Consider the following 20,576-nt stretch of genomic DNA (forward strand, 5'->3'; position numbering starts at 1 on the left):
GAGAGGGTGGACAGAGAAGTGGTGGATGAAACTGGAGCCACTGCTGGAGCTGCGATACCCAGGGTGGCCGACAAATCCTGGTGCACTTGTTTCAAGTGCGAAATAATGCAGACCGAGGTGGAATGCTACTGTTGCCACGAGTGGGACTTAGTTATGCCCGAGATGCAAGACCTATCCATTGATGAGGATGTCAGCGGGGCAGCTGCTTGCATCACAAACAACAGTGACTTCCCTGCACTCCTGAATGCTGGTGTGTTGAGAACTTTTTTTTACGCTATGAGCGAATGCTGTAGAGAACATTGGTAGGCTACAGTTTTATTTACCTGGGGTGCAGGGACAGCAGATTTCTTCAGAATCCGTTTCTTCATCTGTCGTTGTCCAGGACATGTGGATAAAAAGTCATCATCGCTGAAGTGCGCACTGCAAACACGAAGCTTTTTTTATTTTTTCCACTTTTGTGTCCACATGGATGCCCAGCGCTAGTACCCAAAGTTTCCTCAGAGCAACATCAGTCACAGGAAAACGATGAAAACTCTGCGGAGAATCAGCCACATCTTTGTTGCTACAGCCTGGATAGTCACAAGTCCGCACCATTTTAACACACACACACACACACCTAGCTATATATATATATATGTGTGTTTACAAAGCTTATAAAAGCCAATAGACTTCTCCCTAAAGTTAGCTCGTTTGCGTTGCTAGTCTGAACACAGCTGCTAAGCAGTGCCAAAACACAGAACAAGTTGACGCGTGCGCAGCTCGCTGTCAGAATGACGCGCACTGATACGAAATGAGAGAAAGTAGGACCCAAGTGATTTACGAGGTGTGACTTTTGCAGGGTTAGTTTTTTGTGATGTAAATAAATCACTCTTTTGAACACGTACTGCTTTGGGAAGAAAAAGGAGTTATTTTCCTGACCCCAGCAAACATGCCGGACTACTTTCGCTTTGACCTAAACTGGACAAGATCTCGGCTCACAGGACGCTGTGGGGGGTAAGTCAGTGTGGATGCACGACACTGGTTATGATGATGCCATACAGACTCATGTCAAAAATACCGAACTATCCCTTTAAGCTAGTAAAAACCTATCTTAGGTCCACTATGACAGATGAGAGAGTAATTTGGGTATTGGGTATAATTGTAAAGCATAATAAAAGCTTTGAAGGATGATATTTGTTTATCTGTTTTGTAGGAAACCTGTTGGTAAGAAAGCAGCATAAAAACATTAAAGACAGCTGATTTAAAAGAAATGTAATATGAAACTGAAAAAGGGATAAATAACATTTAAATGGTAGCAAAGATACTGAAGGGTGATATGTATATGAGTTTGTATAAAACATAAGGATTATATAACTAAGCTGCAAATTGTGTAACTGAAAACTATTTTGCCCCTCTAAAATAACCACTGGCCCCACACTGGCCCCCCTGGTGAAATGGTCTAGAACCGCCACTGGAAATATCAATGAAACTAGTCATAATTTAATTGCAGATTTTAGAAATTAGAGTTAAAAAGTAACTGCAGTGATCTTAAACGTACAACTCAGTGGAAAATGTGATGCCAATCTGACTAACATAAATTATAATAAATGAAAAAAACTAAAGGAAAAAGGTAAACACATTTATATTCCAGAAAGAGAGAGTGAGACAGACATAGTGCGAAAATTAAAAGTATTGGCACAATATCTTCCAGGAAATAAAAAGGTGTCCTTTAGTTATACAATAAGAAGCTCTTTCCACAGTCTGAGCAGTGATACGGTTTCTCTCCTGTGTGAATGCACTGGTGGAACTTCATGTAGTAAAACTGCTCCCACAGTCTGAGGAGTGATATAATTTCTCTCCTGTGTGAATGAGCTGGTGTCTTTTGAGAGAACTCTGTCTACTAAAACTCTTCTCACAGTCTGAGCAGTGATACGGTTTCTCTCCTGTGTGAATGCGCTGGTGTATTATGAGATGACTCTGTAAAGTAAAATTGTTCCCACACTCTGAGCAGTGATACGGTTTTTCTCCTGTGTGAATGCGCTGGTGTCTTTTGAGATGACTCTGTGTGGTAAAACTGCTCCCACAGTCCGAGCAGTGATACGGTTTCTCTCCTGTGTGAATGCGCTGGTGTCTTTTGAAATCACTCTGTTGAGTAAAACTCTTCCCACAATCTGAGCATTGATACGGTTTCTCTCCGGAGTGAAAGCGCTGGTGTATTTTGAGAGAACTCTGTTGAATAAAACTCTTCCCACAGTCTGAGCAGTGATACGGTTTTTCTCCTGTGTGAATGCGTTGGTGTATTTTGAGAGAACCCTGTTCAATAAAACTCTTCCCACAGTCTGAGCAGTAATACGGTTTCTCCCCAGTGTGAATGCGCTGGTGCTGTCTTAGATTACGCAGTTGATTAAACCTCTTTCCACACTCTGAGCAGTGATGCGGTTTCTCTCCTGTGTGAAAGCGCTGGTGTATTTTGAAAGAACCGAGTCTATAAAAACTTTTCCCACACTCTGAGCAGTGATACGGTTTCTCCCCGGTGTGAATGAGCTGGTGTCTTTTGAGATGACTCTGGGTAGTAAAACTGCTCCTACAGTCTGAGCAGTGATACGGTCTCTCTCCTGTGTGAATGCGTTGGTGTTTTTTGATACGACTCTGTGTGGTAAAACTGCTCCCACAGTCTGAGCAGTAATACAGTTTCTCTCCTGTGTGAATGCGCTGGTGTCTTTTGAGATTACCCAGAACACTAAAACTCTTGCCACAGTCTGAGCAGTGATACGGTTTCTCTCCTGTGTGAATGGACTGTTGTAGATTGAGATCACTCTCTGTAGTAAAACTACTCACAGAGTGGAGAAATGTCTCCTCGACTGGACTTGGGTTCATTTTTCTGTGAGATGTAGGAAACAACTTTTGCTGGTACTGGAGATTCTTCTGGATGCCTTGTGCTTCACCTCTTTCAGCAGTTTAACATTGATCTTTGTGAAATCTCCTGATTGTTTGAAATGATCAGTTTCAGAAGAATTGGAATATTTTCATCTCTGGAGAAGACAAAAAAAATTGTGTAATTAAAGTTAAGCTGGTTGATTAACTGCAGAGAAGTACCTGCCGTACCTGCTGCTAACAAGTTACCATTTTCTCAGCGTTTACTGTTTACCAAGGGAATTGTTTACATTATTACATTGTTACATGAAATCCATTGTTGAAGCACTGTTCTATATAGTTTATTAAGGAATGGATTTGTTGATGGCATATATATGGTCCTTTAGTAAAAGCTCATGATACTATTTTTAGGTCACTAACAGTCATTTTGCAGAATTTCTGAACCCTTTCCTTAATTTAAAAGTCCAAACAATTTAACCACACATCATAGTGTTCAACATTACATATCAGGATACAAATATATATATATATAAATAATGATCCGGGCTGAGCCCCGGAATCACATACCCAGGCAACGCCCCTGCCTAAGAAAAAGCAAACCCCATCATAAGAAGTGCATTCAGTAGACACAATTAAAAACACAGGACCCAATGCTAATGAGTTTTGCTAAGTGGAGTAAATGTAAATATACTAATAATAATAACAATAGCATCATTTTTTTCTAGCAGTAAACGTAATGTGGACTAACATGTTTAGGTTGAAAAGAGACCTTTAGTTGGATGTAACTAATAATAAACATATCAAACCCACTCCTACGCCCTTGGATTAACGTTAGATTATACTTAAAACAATGGTAACTGGGTGATTTCTTTGAGAGAGACAGCAGTATCTTCACCAAGCAGCTGCAGAACTGCAGCCCACCTAGGACGCAGCCTCGACCCTGGAGAGCAGCTATATGTCTATATGCTGATTAAAAGGTGAACTGGATCCATGTGGGTCACAGCCAGACTGCTGACCAGAGCTAACTAGGAAAAGATCCTCAGCCGGATCCTGGATGAAGCTGCGTCTGTGCTGTTTAAATGCTGCAGCTTTTGATGTTGATGTGTTTCTGTGGGTCTAGGAGTAAATGTAGAACAGCGTGTTGAAGAGAGGAACTTCTCCATACCTTCTGTAGTTCAGCTGATCCTGTTCCTCCAGCGGTGTGGGAGAACAAAGCTCCAAAAACACTCCAGCTGTAGACCCCCGAAGATCAGCTAGAGCCGGGTTATGGAGAGCCCGCCCACTCCCTGTCTCCCCCGGTATATCAGAAAATAACTGCTGAACGCTAGAGGGAGCCCGCGAGTGAGCCCTCAATGAACGGAGGTGAATGGAGCTAAACAGCTAAAAAACTCTCATTTAAAATAGTGTCTAACGACTTGTCTTGGATTTTCCTTTAATTTTACAAAGTAGATCAAAGTTCTTCACTGAAACATGAATTAAATATTACCAGTATATTTCCATTTTTCTACAGCAAGCGGGTTTTAGGCAGTAAAGGCTCTAGCATTTCTGCTACTGTGAGCTGAGTGGATGGTGATCCTGTAGTAACAGCCAGAGCACATTTTAAATATTTATAACTGGAGTTTAAAGGCTTTAATGATGCGTTTGGTACTAAAAGTTTATGTTGTTCTGTGTTGAGAAAATACTGAAATAATTACTGTAAAGATTATTAAACATTTATTTGAGCTCGTTCAATCTGGACTCAATTCAATTCTATTCAAATTGTCTTTATTAGCATGACTGTTTTGAAAACAATGTTGCCAAAACACACAGATGTCAAAAACTGAACATATACTAAGACATCACTGAAAATATTAACAGAAACGTCAATAAAAAGAAACAATGAGAATAACAATAATAGTAACAATAGTAATAATAACAACAAAATAAATAATTATAATAATTAGATTAGTTAGAATAGTCAAGTACAAGAATGAACTGTGGCTTATTGGGGAGTTACTGGGCTGCAGGACTGTTTATATCTCTATATCTCTACGGCCAGGCCGGGGTCACTCAGCCGGTACTTGGTCAGGATCTGTCTCTGCTGTGGATCTCTGACGGTGTAGAGATTCTCTGCTAATTCATACGGTCCGTTTAAGGTCGATAGCATTGTAATTTGGACTGGGTTCCGGTGTGGTTGTCCCAGTGTTGTAGATAGTCTGATTTGGTCTGTTTGATGATTTGGTGGACTCTGATTGGACTTTGGTCAGCAGTGCTGGACTGAGGCTGTGGTTTTGTTTGGGGTCAGTGGGTTAGTTAATCTCAGAACCAGCTGACAGAGGGGACATACTGTAGTGGGTCTTCTCCTCTATAGAAACTCTCTAAGCTCGGCCCCGGAAATCCAACTAGATGTCAAAATAAAAGTCCTGCTCCGCTGCGATACTTCCGTGTTTACATGTTTTTCGTTAGCGTTGGAGCATTTCTCATATCAGAATTGAAGTTCTTAAAACTATTTCTTCAACTTGTACATCATCTAGACACTTGTTCTCATCACAGAAGCCATCACTAATTTCTAACAAACAGGAAATTATATAATGTTCCTGCAGAGGATACTGTAAAACTGTCTACTAGTGATGGCAAACCGAGGCTTTCTGAAGCACTGAAGCCTTTTTCCTAATTGTATCGAAAAAAGGTTCATTACTCGGAGCTTCATAACACAGTGGACATCAGCGGCACCTGGTGGGCAAAACCTGAAAGTGCTTTGTGTATTTAAAGGACGAGGGGCGTTTTTTTTTTGTCTTTTTACAGTTTTTAAACCTGTTCCAGTGCATTTACATGACATTTGAGGTTTAAATAAAAACGGAAAAAAGGAAATGGAAGAATACTTTGATGTCTGGATAATTTAATGCATTATATTAAAAGACATAACTGTAATATATTTTTAATTAATATATAATACACTTAGAATGTACCTTGATAGAGCACACTGGAGAAACTACACTTCTAATTGCATTCACATTGTTGCTTTTTTCCCTTCACCATGTTATTAATCTGTTAATATACCAAAATTTAAAATTATATTATTCACTATTATTCACATCTTTCCAAGCAGGGTTTGTAACATGTCACATAGGCAAGGCTCATGTAGATATGCTGCATGGGGGATATGGAAGAATTTGATGAAAGAAATGTAGTAATTGTCATAAGGCAACACTTTTACTGGATGTATGCCATGACAGTACACACATTGAACTATGAGGATATATATATATATATATATATATATATATATATATATATATATATATATATATATATATATAATTATTGTACACTCTTACAGAACTAATAAAATGCCATATGTCTAAAAGGCATAGTTTTCTTCCAAAGTTTATATTTTCTAAATAATAATTTTCTACCTTATTTGATGGCAAAAGTTCAAAGTGTTCCCAAACTTCAGAACGGCCTCTTTTTCTTACTAGTTCCATTCTAATATTTTATTATCTACTATCTATATCTTATCTATCTATCTATCTATCTATCTATCTATCTATCTATCTATCTATCTATCTATCTATCTATCTATCTCTCTCTCTCGCTCTCTCTCTCTATCTCTCTATCTCTCTCTCTCTGTATCTCCGCTAACAACCCTCGAACTGCGCGCCAGGATTTGCCGCTTTTGAATCTTTCCCTGAAGCAGTCACGTGGTTGTGTGCCGAAATGAAGCTTCGGACGTCATTGGTCACGTGATCTTTGTAGAACGAATCAAGCATCGGCTCAGTGATTCGAACCAATGCGTGTCGTTTTTTCAACACACGCCTCGAAGCTTCAGGTTCAAGGGTAGCACCACTACTGTCTACTGTTTCTTAAATGATCAATGTTTTCTGTATTATACTTTACTCTGCTGAACTGTCTTACCCCACCAGAACATCTAGGCAGCAGTTCACTTGTTCGTAATCAATGACAAAAGGACTCTTTATTCTGATGGCTCTAACACATTCGTACAAAAATAGAAATACGAATGTTCGAAAAATACTAATCTAAAAATGCGTACCTTTGGGGCATGAGCATTGGATTTTGAGTGGGGTGTGGACATTTGCTGCTCATCCATAGTGTTGAGCTGTTTGTACAAAATGATTTTAGAGATATTCTGTATTCACTGTTGTGCAAATGTTAATGATGATTTGAGAAATACATCAAAGAACAAATAGTTTTCTCAGTCACTTTGGTGCATTTCTCAAATCAGAATTAATATTTGCATCACAGGGTGGGCATTTCCCAAAACTATTTGTGCAAGCAGCACCACACAATGGATGAGCAGCTAATGCCCACACCTCACTCCAAACCCTTAGTTCATGTCCGAATGCAATGAATTTGTATCAGTAAACGTCATGTGGTCATGTATCAGTATACTCTGTGATGATTTTCTAAATGCCACTGTTTTGATGCCAGATTGAAAATGATTTTAAAATGCTGCACTTTTCCCTGTCAGTCACGTTCCAGCGTACACATTTAGACATCGCTGTTTATAAGAGCCTGGTTTCTAGAAATTATGATTTAATTGTTGTACAGTATTTTATTGACAGACCAAGTTGTTGTACCACAGAAGACAGACAAAGTACAGGCTGTATCCTTTTTAAACATTCTTTCCTCCATTCCTCTATTAGACACTCCTACCTAGCTGCTCCACCTTGTAGATAAAGTAACGTCAGAGACAGAAACTCATTGCTTGTGTTGGTCATCCTCTAGTCCTTTATCAGTGCTCACAAAATGCTTCCTGTTTAAAAAACTCAAGCAGCAGCACAATACGCCACCAACCTGCTGATTAGTGTCACCGCAGTACTGAGAGCTTAATGACCCACCACCCAAATGATAAAGCTGTTCTGTTGGGGTCTATCCCGTGGGGTACTGGCCGTTGAAGAACAGGGTGAAAGAAGGATAGTAACCAGAATTTTTGATCTCCCAGCATTCTGCTGCACCCTATATTCAGCCTCTGCCACTGTAAGGCCATGATTGATAAGATAGTCCACATCTATGACCCTTGTTTCAGCTGGAACATGCTCAGAAAACTCCCTTCATCAAAAGTCACGGTTCACCTGAGATCTAATCCTCAATTCAAAAGATGTTTACCAGAAGAATCTAATAGAAATGTAGAATGTTTTACAGGCTCTGACAACTAGTTACACTAATAATTTGAATGTAAGAACTTATTCAGTGAACTGAATAAGTGTTAGTTGTTCTGGTGGGTAGGACAGTCCAGCAGAGTGAAGTATAATATATTGTGATCTGCATGACAGAAGTGATTCTTTATTTGGGAAACAGCAGAAAGTTGTACAGAATTATTACAAATGATATAATATCATACAAAATCATATAATATTATAAAAGGAGACTAGATGATGTGCAGGTTGAACATATAGCTTTGAGAAATGTTATTCTGATCTGAGAAATGCTCCAAAGCAACCAAGAAACACTGTAAAATACAACCCCAAATCAGATTACATTGGGACAGTAAAGAAAATGCAACATAAACACCTCAGTGTCTTTTACAATTCCATTGAGTTTCATTTGATTGCAGTTAAATCTATTTAATGTTTTGTCCGTTCAACTTTATTTCATTTGATTGATAAAGCATTTGCCACTTGCAATGTTTCCTTTGTTTCTCACAGCATTTAAAAGTTGTTTTAGTGCAGACAGTATCAAGTGATTAAATGTTCCAGGTGTTATTTTGTCCTGCTTTTTGGGGTCAATGTAATCACATTTTGTATAACACAATTCTCAGCACATTATACATCAAGGACAGTACAGGACTGCAGACAGGCCAGCCCAATGCACATGATCTTTTTTTCCACAGCCATGCCATGCCATGGTCATGTGTGCAGCATGTGAATTTACAGGTGCATCTCCACAAACTGTAATATAATTGAAAAGTTACTTTATTTAAGTAATTCTGTTTAAAATGTGCACATTGTCTTGTCAAAAACATGCATGGACATCCCTTAAAAAGATAAAGTCTGTGTGAAGGATAGAATAAACTGCTGGTACAACTTGTTGAAATGTTTTTCCCGAAAGCTCAAAAACCTGACGCATATAGATAAACTTAGATCATCTAAGAAACTCTAGAGATCTCCTGGCATCTGGAATCAGGAGGATACATTTACTGATTGCAGTTCTCCAAACATTTCACATACAGCAATGACAAACTTTGAAAAATTAGGGCACTCCCTACATACACAGTAATTCGTCTACACCATTCTGAAAGGCTCCATTCGGACCAACTGGTGCCGAGGCTCTCAAGAAATTCTTCATTCTGGAAAGATGGCAGTGACTCTGCTCAAGGGATCCTCTGACACCCAACAATAATTCTGTAGCTCAGGCACACACTTTCTATTTCACACTTTATTATATAAAGATTTCATATATACTCCAAGAGACGGTACAAGGAGCATGTCACAGACCGATTGAGGATTCATAGTTTATACATACTCTTCAGACTGAGTTCAGTACAAGTATATTCTCAGTTCTTCCCCAAACAGCAAAAGAGTCTTAATAACAGCCTTCAGAAGAACATCTATAACCTCTGAAGCTCTTCCCACAGTCTGAGCAGTGATACAGTTTCTATCCTGTGTGAATGCGCTGGTGTCTTTTGAAATCACCCTGTTGAGTAAAACTGTTTCCACACTCTGAGCAATAATACGGTTTCTCTCCAGTGTGAATGCGCTGATGTATTATGAGATTACTCTGTGTAGTAAAACTCTTTCCGCAGTCTGAGCAGTGATACGGTTTCACCCCTGTGTGAAAGCGCTGATGTAGTTTGAGAGAACTCAGTTGAATAAAACTGCTCGCACAGTCTGAGCAGTGATACGGTTTCTCTCCTGTGTGAATGCGCTGGTGTATTTTGAGAGAACTGTGTTGAATAAAATTCTTTCCACAGTCTGAGCAGTAATATGGTTTCTCTCCCGTGTGAATGCGTTGGTGGATTTTAAGAGAACATTGTTGAATAAAACTCTTCCCACATTCTGAGCAGTGATATGGTTTCTCTCCCGTGTGAATGCGCTGGTGTTGTCTGAGATGACGCAGTTGATTAAACCTCTTTGCACAGTCTGAGCAGTGATACGGTTTCTCTCCTGTGTGAATGCGCTGATGTATTATGAGATTACTCTGTTGAGTAAAACTCTTTCCACAGTCTGAGCAGTGATACGGTTTCTCTCCTGTGTGAATACGCTGGTGTCTTTTGAGATGACTCTGTGTAGTAAAACTGCTCCTACACTCTGAGCAGTGATACGGTTTCTCTCCGGTGTGAATGCGCTGGTGTCTTTTGAAATCACCCTGTTGAGTAAAACTGCTCCCACAGTCTGAACAGTGATACGGTTTCTCTCCAGTGTGAATGCGCTGGTGTCTTTTGAAATCACCCTGTTGAGTAAAACTGCTCCCACAGTCTGAACAGTGATACGGTTTCTCTCCAGTGTGAATGCGCTGGTGTCTTTTAAGATTTTCCAGTTGAATAAAACTCTTCCCACACTCTGAGCAGTGATACGGTTTCTCTCCTGCGTGAACGTGTTGGTGTATTTTAAGGTCACTCCCAGAGTGGTGAAATTCATCCTTGCCCGGAATTGGCTTCATTTTTCTGTGAGATGTAGGAAACACAAAGATTTTTTTTGGTGTAATTAAATTAAACTAGGTCTTTAAATTGCAGAGAATTAAAAAAAAAAAAAAATACAGAGACACTTTTGTATTACCATAAAGGCTACTGCACTTGTATCCCACTCTAAATGCTACCCATAGGCATTATAATATGAAGTTGTAGTTCTTTCTGCAGTAGGCTGTCAGCAGGCCTCTGCTGCAAAATAAACATGCATTGTTAAAAAAATAAATGTAGTGAAAAAACTCAGAAGCTGACCTATACTGTACATATCATTGTACGACTACTTTATTATCTCAATTTAATCTAGTGCTGGGCGGTATACCAGTGACAAACATGCAAAAAATCTGGAAATCAGGAAGGGCAAACACTTTTTCACACCACTGTAATGAAGTCTGATTTCTTTATATATTGAGTAATTTTGCAGGACAAAGTAAACCCAACAGTAATTAAAGCCTTAATTTAAAGCCTTAGTGTTTTAGTAAGTCACAAACCTATATTAAAGCCCAGACATGCAAATAACTATAAATAAATAATAATTTAAAAAAATACTGTGATATACCATGAAACCATCACAACCTTGCAAAACACCATGATATGTATTTTTGGTTGTACACTGCAATTTATACTATATTACCATACTTTTTAATCTACAGTATATTAAAAAAAAAAAAATCCATAACCTATAAGTATACTGCTCCAACACCCAAAATTTCTCTCGGGAGTGATTTTATAAATATCTTTATAAATACCTGTCTGTAATTTATAGATTTAGAGTAAATCTCTATCCCGTCACTGTTATAAAATATAGAAAAGTAGCCAGACTGACAGTTTCACACTTAATAAATGTTCTGCAAATGTAGCTTTCCATTTAGTGAATGAAAATAATTTATATTTAAGTAAGGGCATGACTATAATAACTCAAATTAATTAAGCAATAATACACCAGAGGGAGTGCTATAACGTGTAATATTGGCACTGATGAGCTGCGGTGGTAGGCACAAGGCCGCAGGTCGTGTACTGTAGGCCCAACTTCCGAGTGTAATATTGAGATTATACCACAGTTCCATTATCACTGTTTATTAAAAGATTTTTACTTAAAGAGGATGAGAAAATATGATCTGTTTGGCTATAAACACTCCACAAGTCAAAATAGTTCCATTGCTGCTCTGCTCGTAGCTGCTCTGTAAGCTCTGCATTGTTGCTAGGTTAGCGTTTCAGTCAAAATTGTGGAAATCTAAGCTTTCTGTAATAATAAATGTCAAAACTTTACACACTTAAATAAACTATTTTTAGGAGAAAAATCTGTGTAAATTAAAGTCCAGTGCTCGTTTGACTTAAGCTAAAAGTTTTGTTTACTTCGCCGCCCCCCCAGTGGCAAGACCTGCGGAATTACAAGGGTCCCCTATTTTACATTCAGCTTAAAATACCCTATATTATCTGAAAAAAATATACACTTAAGCTTTTATTTTAATTATAACAACCCCTCTTAACCTGATACTGTTGGCTGATAATGTGTGTAATAAACAAGCGGGGCTTGTTTGTAGGACCATGTTTTTGCCTGCACCGACGTTTGAAGACATAGCGTTTCTGCACTATGCCTACGGGATCCAGATAATGACATCACATTTGGTTTGTAAGCGCTACATCATTGCTAGGTTACCTGTATGTGGCAGAGTAATACATGGAGAGCTTCGGTTACAGTGCATTACCGGCTGATAATGTCACTCATTAAACGCCTCTCAGCCAATCACATTGCAGGGTTTGATGTACAGTTTCACTGAAATCCCTGCACTCTTCCTTTTACTGGGCTCTTTACAATCACCCTTCTGTGTTGCTTAACAGAGTATTAAAAATAAGACCATCTGTATAACCAGATTCATAACACTGCATAACAGCAGCTCCTCTTAATCCTGGCTAAGAACTGAAAAGTGGGGAATTAAGACTAGATTACACTTAAACAATGGTAACTGGGTGATTTCTAAGCAGCTGCAGAACTGCAGCCCACCTAGGACTCACCCTCGACCCTGGAGCGCAGCCGTATTTTACAGATTATAAAGCGCACTATCAATGAACATAAATTTTCATACATGAGGTGCACCGGATTATAAGGCACATTGCAAACAACAATAGCAAGAAACAGGGGTGTCGGCATGTTTGCCTTCCGGGGGGATGCTAAGTAAACAAATCTGTTATTTAAAAAAAATAAATAAACATTTTCTTTTAAAGTTAAACGAGCACATGATGTTAATCTACACAGATTTCTCTCCTGCAAACTTTATGTGGGTAAGTAAAGTGCTTCCATTTATTCACAGTAAGCTTAGGTTTCCAGTATTTTAGCGTGGTTAGCGGCTGTAAATGCCACACGACAGCGCTACACTGAGGAACCCTGAGTGTTCTGGTAACCAGGGTGCTATTAGCTAGCGGTTCATCCCACTAGATTGTTTTAAACACGTAAACGTTACTTACCTCTGAACGGGGAAAGAGCTAGCACTTAGTGCAGTTAGCAGCTAATGCTAATGTTGCCCCAGCCTCTGTGGTGAAGAAACTTTACTGAAACTCCTGTAGAGTGGCTTTACTGCTCCTTACAACCTGATTGTTAGAATTCATACATAAAGCACTGTTGATTTTTAAAAAAAAATAAAGTATTTTAAATGTTTATATGTCTATATGCTACCTAGGAAAAGATCCTCAGCCGGATCCTGGATGAAGCTGCGTCTGTGCTGTTTAAATGCTGCAGCTTTTGATGTTGATGTGTTTCTGTGGGTCTAGGAGTAAATGTAGAACAGCGTGTTGAAGAGAGGAACTTCTCCATACCTTCTGTAGTTCAGCTGATCCTGTTCCTCCAGCGGTGTGGGAGAACAAAGCTCCAAAAACACTCCAGCTGTAGACCCCCGAAGATCAGCTACAGCCGGGTTATGGAGAGCCCGCCCACTCCCTGTCTCCCCCGGTATATCAGAAAATAACTGCTGAACGCTAGAGGGAGCCCGCGAGTGAGCCCTCAATGAACGGAGGTGAATGGAGCTGAACAGCTAAAAACTCTAATTTAAAACAGTGTATAACGACTTGTCTGAGATTTTCCTTTAATTTTACAAAGTAGATCAAAGTTCTTCACTAAAACAGGCAAGAAATGTTACCAGTATATTTACATTTTTCTACAGCAAGCGGGTTTTAGGCAGTAAATGAATTTCTGCGAGCTTAGTACTGAAATTTGATATTGTTGTGTGTTGAGAAGATAATGAATTTATTTTTAAACTATGATTTACTCAATTTCTCCATATGAGCTCGTTCATTCTGAACTCACTCGGGAGCCCGCTTTACTGTCTAATAAACCTGGAAGACATTCTGAAGTGGGTCTTCTCCTCTATAGAGACTCTCTAGCTCGGCTCCGGAAATCCAACTAGCTGTCAAAATAAAAGTCCTGCTACGCTGCGATACTTCCATGTTTACATGTTTCTCGTTAGTGAAACGGATCATTTCTCATTTCAGAATTAAATTTCTTAAAACTATTTGTTCAACGTATACATCATCTAGACACTTGTGCTCATTACAAGAGACATTTGTCACTTGTTTCTAACAAACATCAAATGATTTAGTATGTTCCTGCAGATGATACTGAAAAACAGTCTGCCCTTTTCCAAATGAGCACTCCCTTTTGTCCTCACTGTATTATACTACTGAAGATTAGTTATCAGGTGCATCATTTACTTTTATTGTTGATAGGAAGTGTGTTATCAATAATGTCCTTACAATGAGCTAAAACAGAGTTTGCTGATACACAAAAACCTGACTAAGCTTTCTGACGGTCTTGTTCGTAATCAGTGACAAAGGGACTCTTTATTCTGATGGCTCTAACACATTCACTGATAAAAAAAAATACATACATTTGGGGCATGAGCATAGGATTTAGAGTGGGGTGTGGACATATGCTGCTCATCCATTGTGTTGAGCTGTTTGTACAAAATGTTTTAGAGATATTCTGTATTTACTGTTGTGCAAATGTTAAGGTGCAAATTAATGTCTTTCTCAGTCACTTTGGTGCATTTCTCAAATCAGAATTAATATTTGCATCACAGGGTGGAAATTTCCCAAAACACTTTCCCAAAAGCAGCACCACACAATGGATGAGCAGCTAATGCCCACACCTTGCTCTAAACCCTTAGTTCATGTCTAAATGCAATGTTATTTATATCAGTAAACGTGTCAGAGTCATCAAAATAAAGAGTTCTTTAGTCCTCAATTACAAAAATGACTGTTAAAATGATAAGTCATGTGGTCATGTATCAATATACCCATTTAGACATTGCTGAGCTTGATTGCAAGAAATTATGGTTATACCATCACGATTGTACAGTAACTGTTGTACAGTATTTTTTAACAAACCATGTTGTTGTACCACAGAACAAGCAGACAAAATTATCAGTAGAGGCTGTGTTGATAACACCTTGCCTGCATTATTAGATCTATATTCCTATGTTATTATGCACATGTAAATAGTATTGTAATGTACTATACCTTACAATACAACGGTGCAATATTTTATGAGGAAAGTTAATGTGTGTTGCGTAAATTATTTGGATATTTTCTGATTTATTTTATTTTTATTCTATCCTGCATATATTATGATATTTCTGCATACAAGTGGGAACACGCACCCAAGTTTTTCACTCACCCACACCTGTACTCATGTGATGTGACAATAAATATGATTTGATGATAATTGATGGTCCCTTGAACTCTGTGATGATGGACTTAATTACTGAAGCCATCTCCTGTAACATATGTTAAACAAAGAACTATGGCTCATCTTGTAGTGTGGTGCTTCTAATTTATGAATTAATATTTGGATTAACACATTTACACTTACGTCAACACCACGGGTAATGCGCCTCACATAAGACCTGACCTGGTGAGGCATGAGGAAAGCTAGCATTTCCTCGTCTGAATATTTTGTGTACAATTCTTGGTTGCCACTCCTGACAGTCTGGACTAAGAGCATCATGTCAAATACATAAAATAGCTTGATAATCATGAGTTTCAAATAGTAAAATGCTATTAGAATGATAAGTGCGTGTAAGATCTCAAACTACTGACAGCTTCTAAATAACACAGCACTGAACTACAACTCTACACATTACTGCTAGTGGCTAATAAACCTGCTTGCTCTTTTGGCGACACGGACCAAAGTGGCAAACAAATGGCGGAGAAAGCAATTGGCTGCGATACCGCATCGCTGCACTGTGAAGGCTCGAGTCCGCAGCTCGAGCCTGCAGTTAACATTGCTCAATGATTGGTGGGTTGAGTGCGGCTCCGTGCTTAACAGGGCTTAATAATTGGTGGGTTGAGCTCAACAGTGCTCAATGATTGGTAGGTTGAGCGCTCAACTATGCTCAACAGCACTCAACCACTTGTCGCGATAGGGAGTTGGGAGAGAAAACGCCTTGGAAAACCAGGTGCTGTAAGCTTTTCCCCTCTTGCTTCTATGACTATTCTCCTGTTATATTTATTACTAGTGCGTTTTTTAAAACCCAACATAGATGAACATGCATAAATGGTCTTGATAGGACAGCTGCAGTTGCATACGATTAAACTACCCTGAGAATGCCTGATCTCGGAAGCTAAGCAGGAAGTTGCCTGGTGAGTATTTGGATGGAAGACCACCAGGGAACATAAGGTGCTATAAGCTTTGCTTCAATTACTATTGTCTTGTTATATTTATTACTAGTGCGTTATTAAAAACCCAACATAGCTCAACATGCATAAATAATCTTGATGGTACTGCTGCGATTGTTTACGGTCACTCTACCCTTTGCACGCCTGATCTCATCTGATTTCGGAATGTAAGCAGGGTTTGGCCTATTTAGGACTTGGATGGAGGACCACCTGGGAGTATCAGGTGCTGTAAGCTTTTCCCCTCTTCCCCGCTTCTATTTCTATAGTCATGTTATATTTATTACTAGTGCGTTATTTAAAACAGAACATATATGAACATGCATAAATAGTCTTTATGGTACTGCTGCAATTGCTTACGGTCACACTACTGGTTAGTGCTTGGATGGAAGACCACCTGGGAATACCAGATACTGCAAGCTTTTCACCTCTTGCTTCTACTACTATTGTCTTGTTATATTTATTACTAGTCTGTTTGTAAGACCCAACATAGATGAACATGCATAAATAGTCTTGATTGGACCTGGGCCGACCACCTAGTCCACCTTAACATAGTCCTCACTAGCCTCCGGGAGGTGGGACTCTGCCAAGTGTTATTTGGGGCTGACCGAAGTGCAGTACTTGGGGTACCGGATAGGAAGAGGATTACTCCGACCCCAAGAAACAAAAGTCCATGCCATCAGACACTGGCCCCGACTGGGGCACAAAACTATTGCAGGTTTGTGCCCCACTTTTCCACGATTGCCTCTCCCCTTAGCGACCTCACAAAAAAACATCAGCCGGATCGCGTTCAGTGAATCAAGTGCCATCAAGTGGGCTGTGGAGGAGCTCCGCTATTATCTAACGGGTAGGCCCTTCACTCTCATTACTGATCATGCCCCTTTAACCTGGATGGCGAAAGCTAAAGACACTAATTCCCGTGTTACACGCTGGTTTCTTTCAATACAAGACTTCTCGTTCCAGGTGCGGCATCCAGCCGGCTGACTGAATGCCAATGCTCATGCCCTCTCTAGACGGCCCTTGTTAGGTCTCTTAAAGGAGGGGGGGACTGTGACGCGGACCGCCTCATCGCCGCGACGCCGGACAAACCAAGTAAGCCCTACTCGGTGATCGCTGCTCTCCAGGGTGCTGAACGCTCCTGTTGGTTCAGCACCTGTGTTGTGGACTGTCACCAAGACCGCGTGGCCAAGGGGCGGCGCGCGCTGATCACACACGGCTGGCAGACGCTGAAGCGCACAGCTGAACGGCATCCACAGCCAAGGGCGTAGGAGCGGGCTTGATATTGGGGGGGACACATTTGCCAATATGAACCCAAGCCCACCCAATAGTTTCCTAGAACAACATTTGTGGAAATTACTTTTAATTAAAAGTAAATTATTATTATAAGGTGATTTTACAACCTAAACATGTTACTCCACATTACAGCTACTGTTGTTAGAAAAAGTATGCAAGCAATTATTATTCTTGTTATTATTATTATTATTATTATTGGCATGTCAATTCTGTCATATATTTACATTTTCTCCTGCACTTTTATTTTTTCTACTGAGAGCTCTTCTTCAGATGGTGTCCTTTTATGTAAAAGAATGTAACTTTACGTTTCATAGAGACTTTCATAAACGTCAGGATATGTGGTCTTACTGTGAAATACAAATGAACAGAAGTCACGTTACAGCAGTGTTTCTCAACCCTGTTCTTACATATTCTACTGCATATTAACACTGTTCTGCATATTCTAGAGCTTCCTCTGGTGGATATACATGATTAATTTAGGCTCCATAGGGGGCTAAAGGATTTTAACAGGTAAACTCAGTAAATGACTGTTTATTAGCTGATCAGGTGGAAAACACTAGTTTAGGGCAGTGATCGGGGTTAAGTAACTGCTTTAAACTACCAACTTAAAGTACTGTTCGAAATTCTGGCGATCATCTACATCCAGCTTCTAGATAACTAGTTAGTTAAATCAATTTTCGTTCATTATAGCTCACAGTAAGTCCTGTAATCCTAAATGAATAAACAGTTTGAAAATTAAAGTGATTAGCTGATCAGGTACAGGGAAACATTACATATATAGTTTATTTTTTTCCTTTAACCCTGACTCCCAATCTAGCTAATTCCAAAGATAAACTAACTCACTCTCACAGCTGCAGTTTATTAATCACAGTGAGTTTAATCTGTGTGCTGATTCAGAGACGTGTATTTTTAACCAGCTATCAGAAACATATCATCACAGTTGAAGTGGTTAGCCTATCGTTACCTTTATTTTAGTAAAATCTCCGTATATCCAGATCTGTTTTAAAATCAGCTGAAGATGCTGCAGCCCGATCCCGCTGCTAAATCTCACAGCGAGGGGGCGGGGCTTCCCCAACAGCAAACTGCCTCTGCTCCGCGCGCCGCAAAACCAGCAAGCTGATTGGCTGTTTCTACTGAGAGGCGTGACTTAATACCTGAACCGGCTCCGTGATTGGTCCGGTCTGTCTCCTCATTAATAGTACAGCTGACCTGAGCGAACTGATATCATTTTTGGGGGGGACAAATCCACCTGTTTCTAATATTGGGTGGGACATGTCCCACCCATCCCCCCGGTTCCTACGCCTATGCATCAAGAAGAAGATTGAGGAGAACTCCTCTCCAGAGAAATCCATCAATCTGTTCCACTGTCTGGTCACCTCTAACACACTAACTACTTCTAACCCCATTTCCTTCTTCCCCTCCTTCACTCCTCTATCCCTTTATTTCCCTTTGACCTCCTTTAAGCCCTATCTAAAAATGGGTTATCTAAATTCCTATTACTTTTGTACTTCATTATTGTAAGTCGCTTTGGACAAAAGCGTCTGCCAAATGAAATGTAATGTAATGTAATGTAATATAACTTGTACGGACGGAAAGTTTAAAGTCCCGTCTGATCAAATATGTGTCAGGTGTGTCGACTTCTGCAGGCAGAGAGGTGAGGTGGGGGCTCGTTACCCGACACTCCACACAACAGTGCACAATATCTCTTCTTTAGGAGTAGAATATACAAAAACACCTTCTTTACTGCAAAATAAGTTAAGAAATAAATATTTTTTATTCTTATAAAGGTTCCAGTCCTTTGGAGAAAGAAAGTACCATTCCAGGTTTAGATCTCTATAATATCTAACCAGTGAAAAGGAACAGTTTATAATTTTACATGGTGATTTTAAACACTTTAAAGCAAAATATAGAGCTGCAAAAACACTTCATCCTGAAAATAAAAAAAAAATTAAATAGAAATAGAAAACATTCCTGTAGCCCGGTCACTTCTGGGTACTTTAACCACAGTTCCATGTTTTCTCCATTTGTGAATAAAAGCTCTTATAAAAATAATACTACATATCGTACATATAAAGCAGAATAAGATACGGCAAGTAATAAAACTTTATACATGCAGAAAAAAATATATTTAGACAAGTAACAGTTAATCTTCCTTAATCTTCCGTTTTTAATCTGATTTTATGCAGTGTGCATTGCAGTTCTGTATTTTACCACATGAGGTCACTAATTTCCGTTCTCTCTGCAGTCTTTTGATGGAATACGGACGCCTCAAACCGCGCTCAAATGGAGAGGCAGTAAGAGCAAAAACTGTCCCTGTCCTGTTGCTGCTGTCTCGCGACACCCACCTACTGTCCCGTGACACTCACGTACTGTCTCGCGACACCCACCTACTGTCCCGCGACACTCAGGTACTGTCTCGCGACACTCACGTACTGTCTCGCGACACTCACGTACTGTCTCGCGACACTCACGTACTGTCCCGCAACACTCGCCTGCTGTCCTGCGGAGCTCTTTAACTGGCCTGAGAAGCTCAACGACTGTCCTGCGAAGCCTTTTAACTGTACCGTGGAGCTTTTTAACTGTCCTGCGAAGCCCTTTAACTGTCCTGTGGAGCTTTTTAACTGTCCTGTGGAGCTTTTAACTGTCCTGTGGAGCTTTTTAACTGTCCTGTGGAACTTTTTAACTGTACCGTGGAGTTTTTTAACTGTCCTGTGGAACTTTTAAACTGTCCTGCAGTTTTTTTGTAGACCTAATAAAGCAGATTAAATCAAATTATACAATGCAGACGTGGCAAGCAGTTATCCAACACTTATTAAACAAAGTTAAGTTATTACAATATTGTTGTAGATGTATCATGTCATTTTGCTTGACGTTTACTTTACACTGTAAACCCAGAAGTTGTTTGAACTCAAACAAATTAAGTCTGTTTTACATAAAATTGGATATTTCTAAACAATACTCAACTATTTTGAGTTAGTTGAACATTCTTGGGCACATACACATTCAAACTGAGATCTCTGAGTTGAATCAACTTATAATAACTGAGTTTAGTCTGTTGCCATTAACAGCTTCTTTTCCATTGGCTTCTGTCACAATCGATTTGCATACTGGGTGTGTCCCCCAGTTTGTAGCACTCACCATC

General features: G+C 39.5%; 2 protein-coding genes across 6 annotated transcripts; both read right to left on the minus strand.

The window, feature by feature from the left end:
* Window positions 1-1,069: 1,069 nt before the first annotated feature.
* On the minus strand, window positions 1,070-4,116 carry LOC125801302 (zinc finger protein 239-like). Its single transcript, XM_049477807.1, has 2 exons — window positions 4,019-4,116; window positions 1,070-3,011 (listed from the first exon to the last, which is right to left on the minus strand). Exon 2 carries the CDS (start codon window positions 2,854-2,856, stop codon window positions 1,789-1,791), a length of 1,068 nt encoding a protein of 355 aa, XP_049333764.1. The 5' UTR covers window positions 2,857-3,011; window positions 4,019-4,116; the 3' UTR covers window positions 1,070-1,788.
* Window positions 4,117-9,213: 5,097 nt separating this feature from the next.
* On the minus strand, window positions 9,214-13,525 carry LOC125801332 (zinc finger protein 239-like). 5 transcript variants are annotated; one of them, XM_049477887.1, is made up of 4 exons: window positions 13,289-13,524; window positions 12,941-13,063; window positions 10,569-10,669; window positions 9,214-10,456 (listed from the first exon to the last, which is right to left on the minus strand). In XM_049477887.1, the coding sequence occupies exon 4, from the start codon at window positions 10,450-10,452 to the stop codon at window positions 9,448-9,450; it is 1,005 nt and encodes a 334-aa protein (XP_049333844.1). In that variant the 5' UTR covers window positions 10,453-10,456; window positions 10,569-10,669; window positions 12,941-13,063; window positions 13,289-13,524; the 3' UTR covers window positions 9,214-9,447. The 5 variants fall into 5 exon arrangements, with proteins under 5 accessions (XP_049333844.1, XP_049333841.1, XP_049333842.1 ...); XM_049477884.1 differs by having other exon boundaries at window positions 13,149-13,524; XM_049477885.1 differs by lacking the exon at window positions 10,569-10,669 and having other exon boundaries at window positions 13,149-13,525.
* Window positions 13,526-20,576: the final 7,051 nt, after the last annotated feature.

The sequence above is a fragment of the Astyanax mexicanus genome, chromosome 4, assembly GCF_023375975.1.
Source record: "Astyanax mexicanus isolate ESR-SI-001 chromosome 4, AstMex3_surface, whole genome shotgun sequence".
In the NCBI taxonomy this organism is placed as follows: Eukaryota; Metazoa; Chordata; class Actinopteri; order Characiformes; family Acestrorhamphidae; genus Astyanax; species Astyanax mexicanus.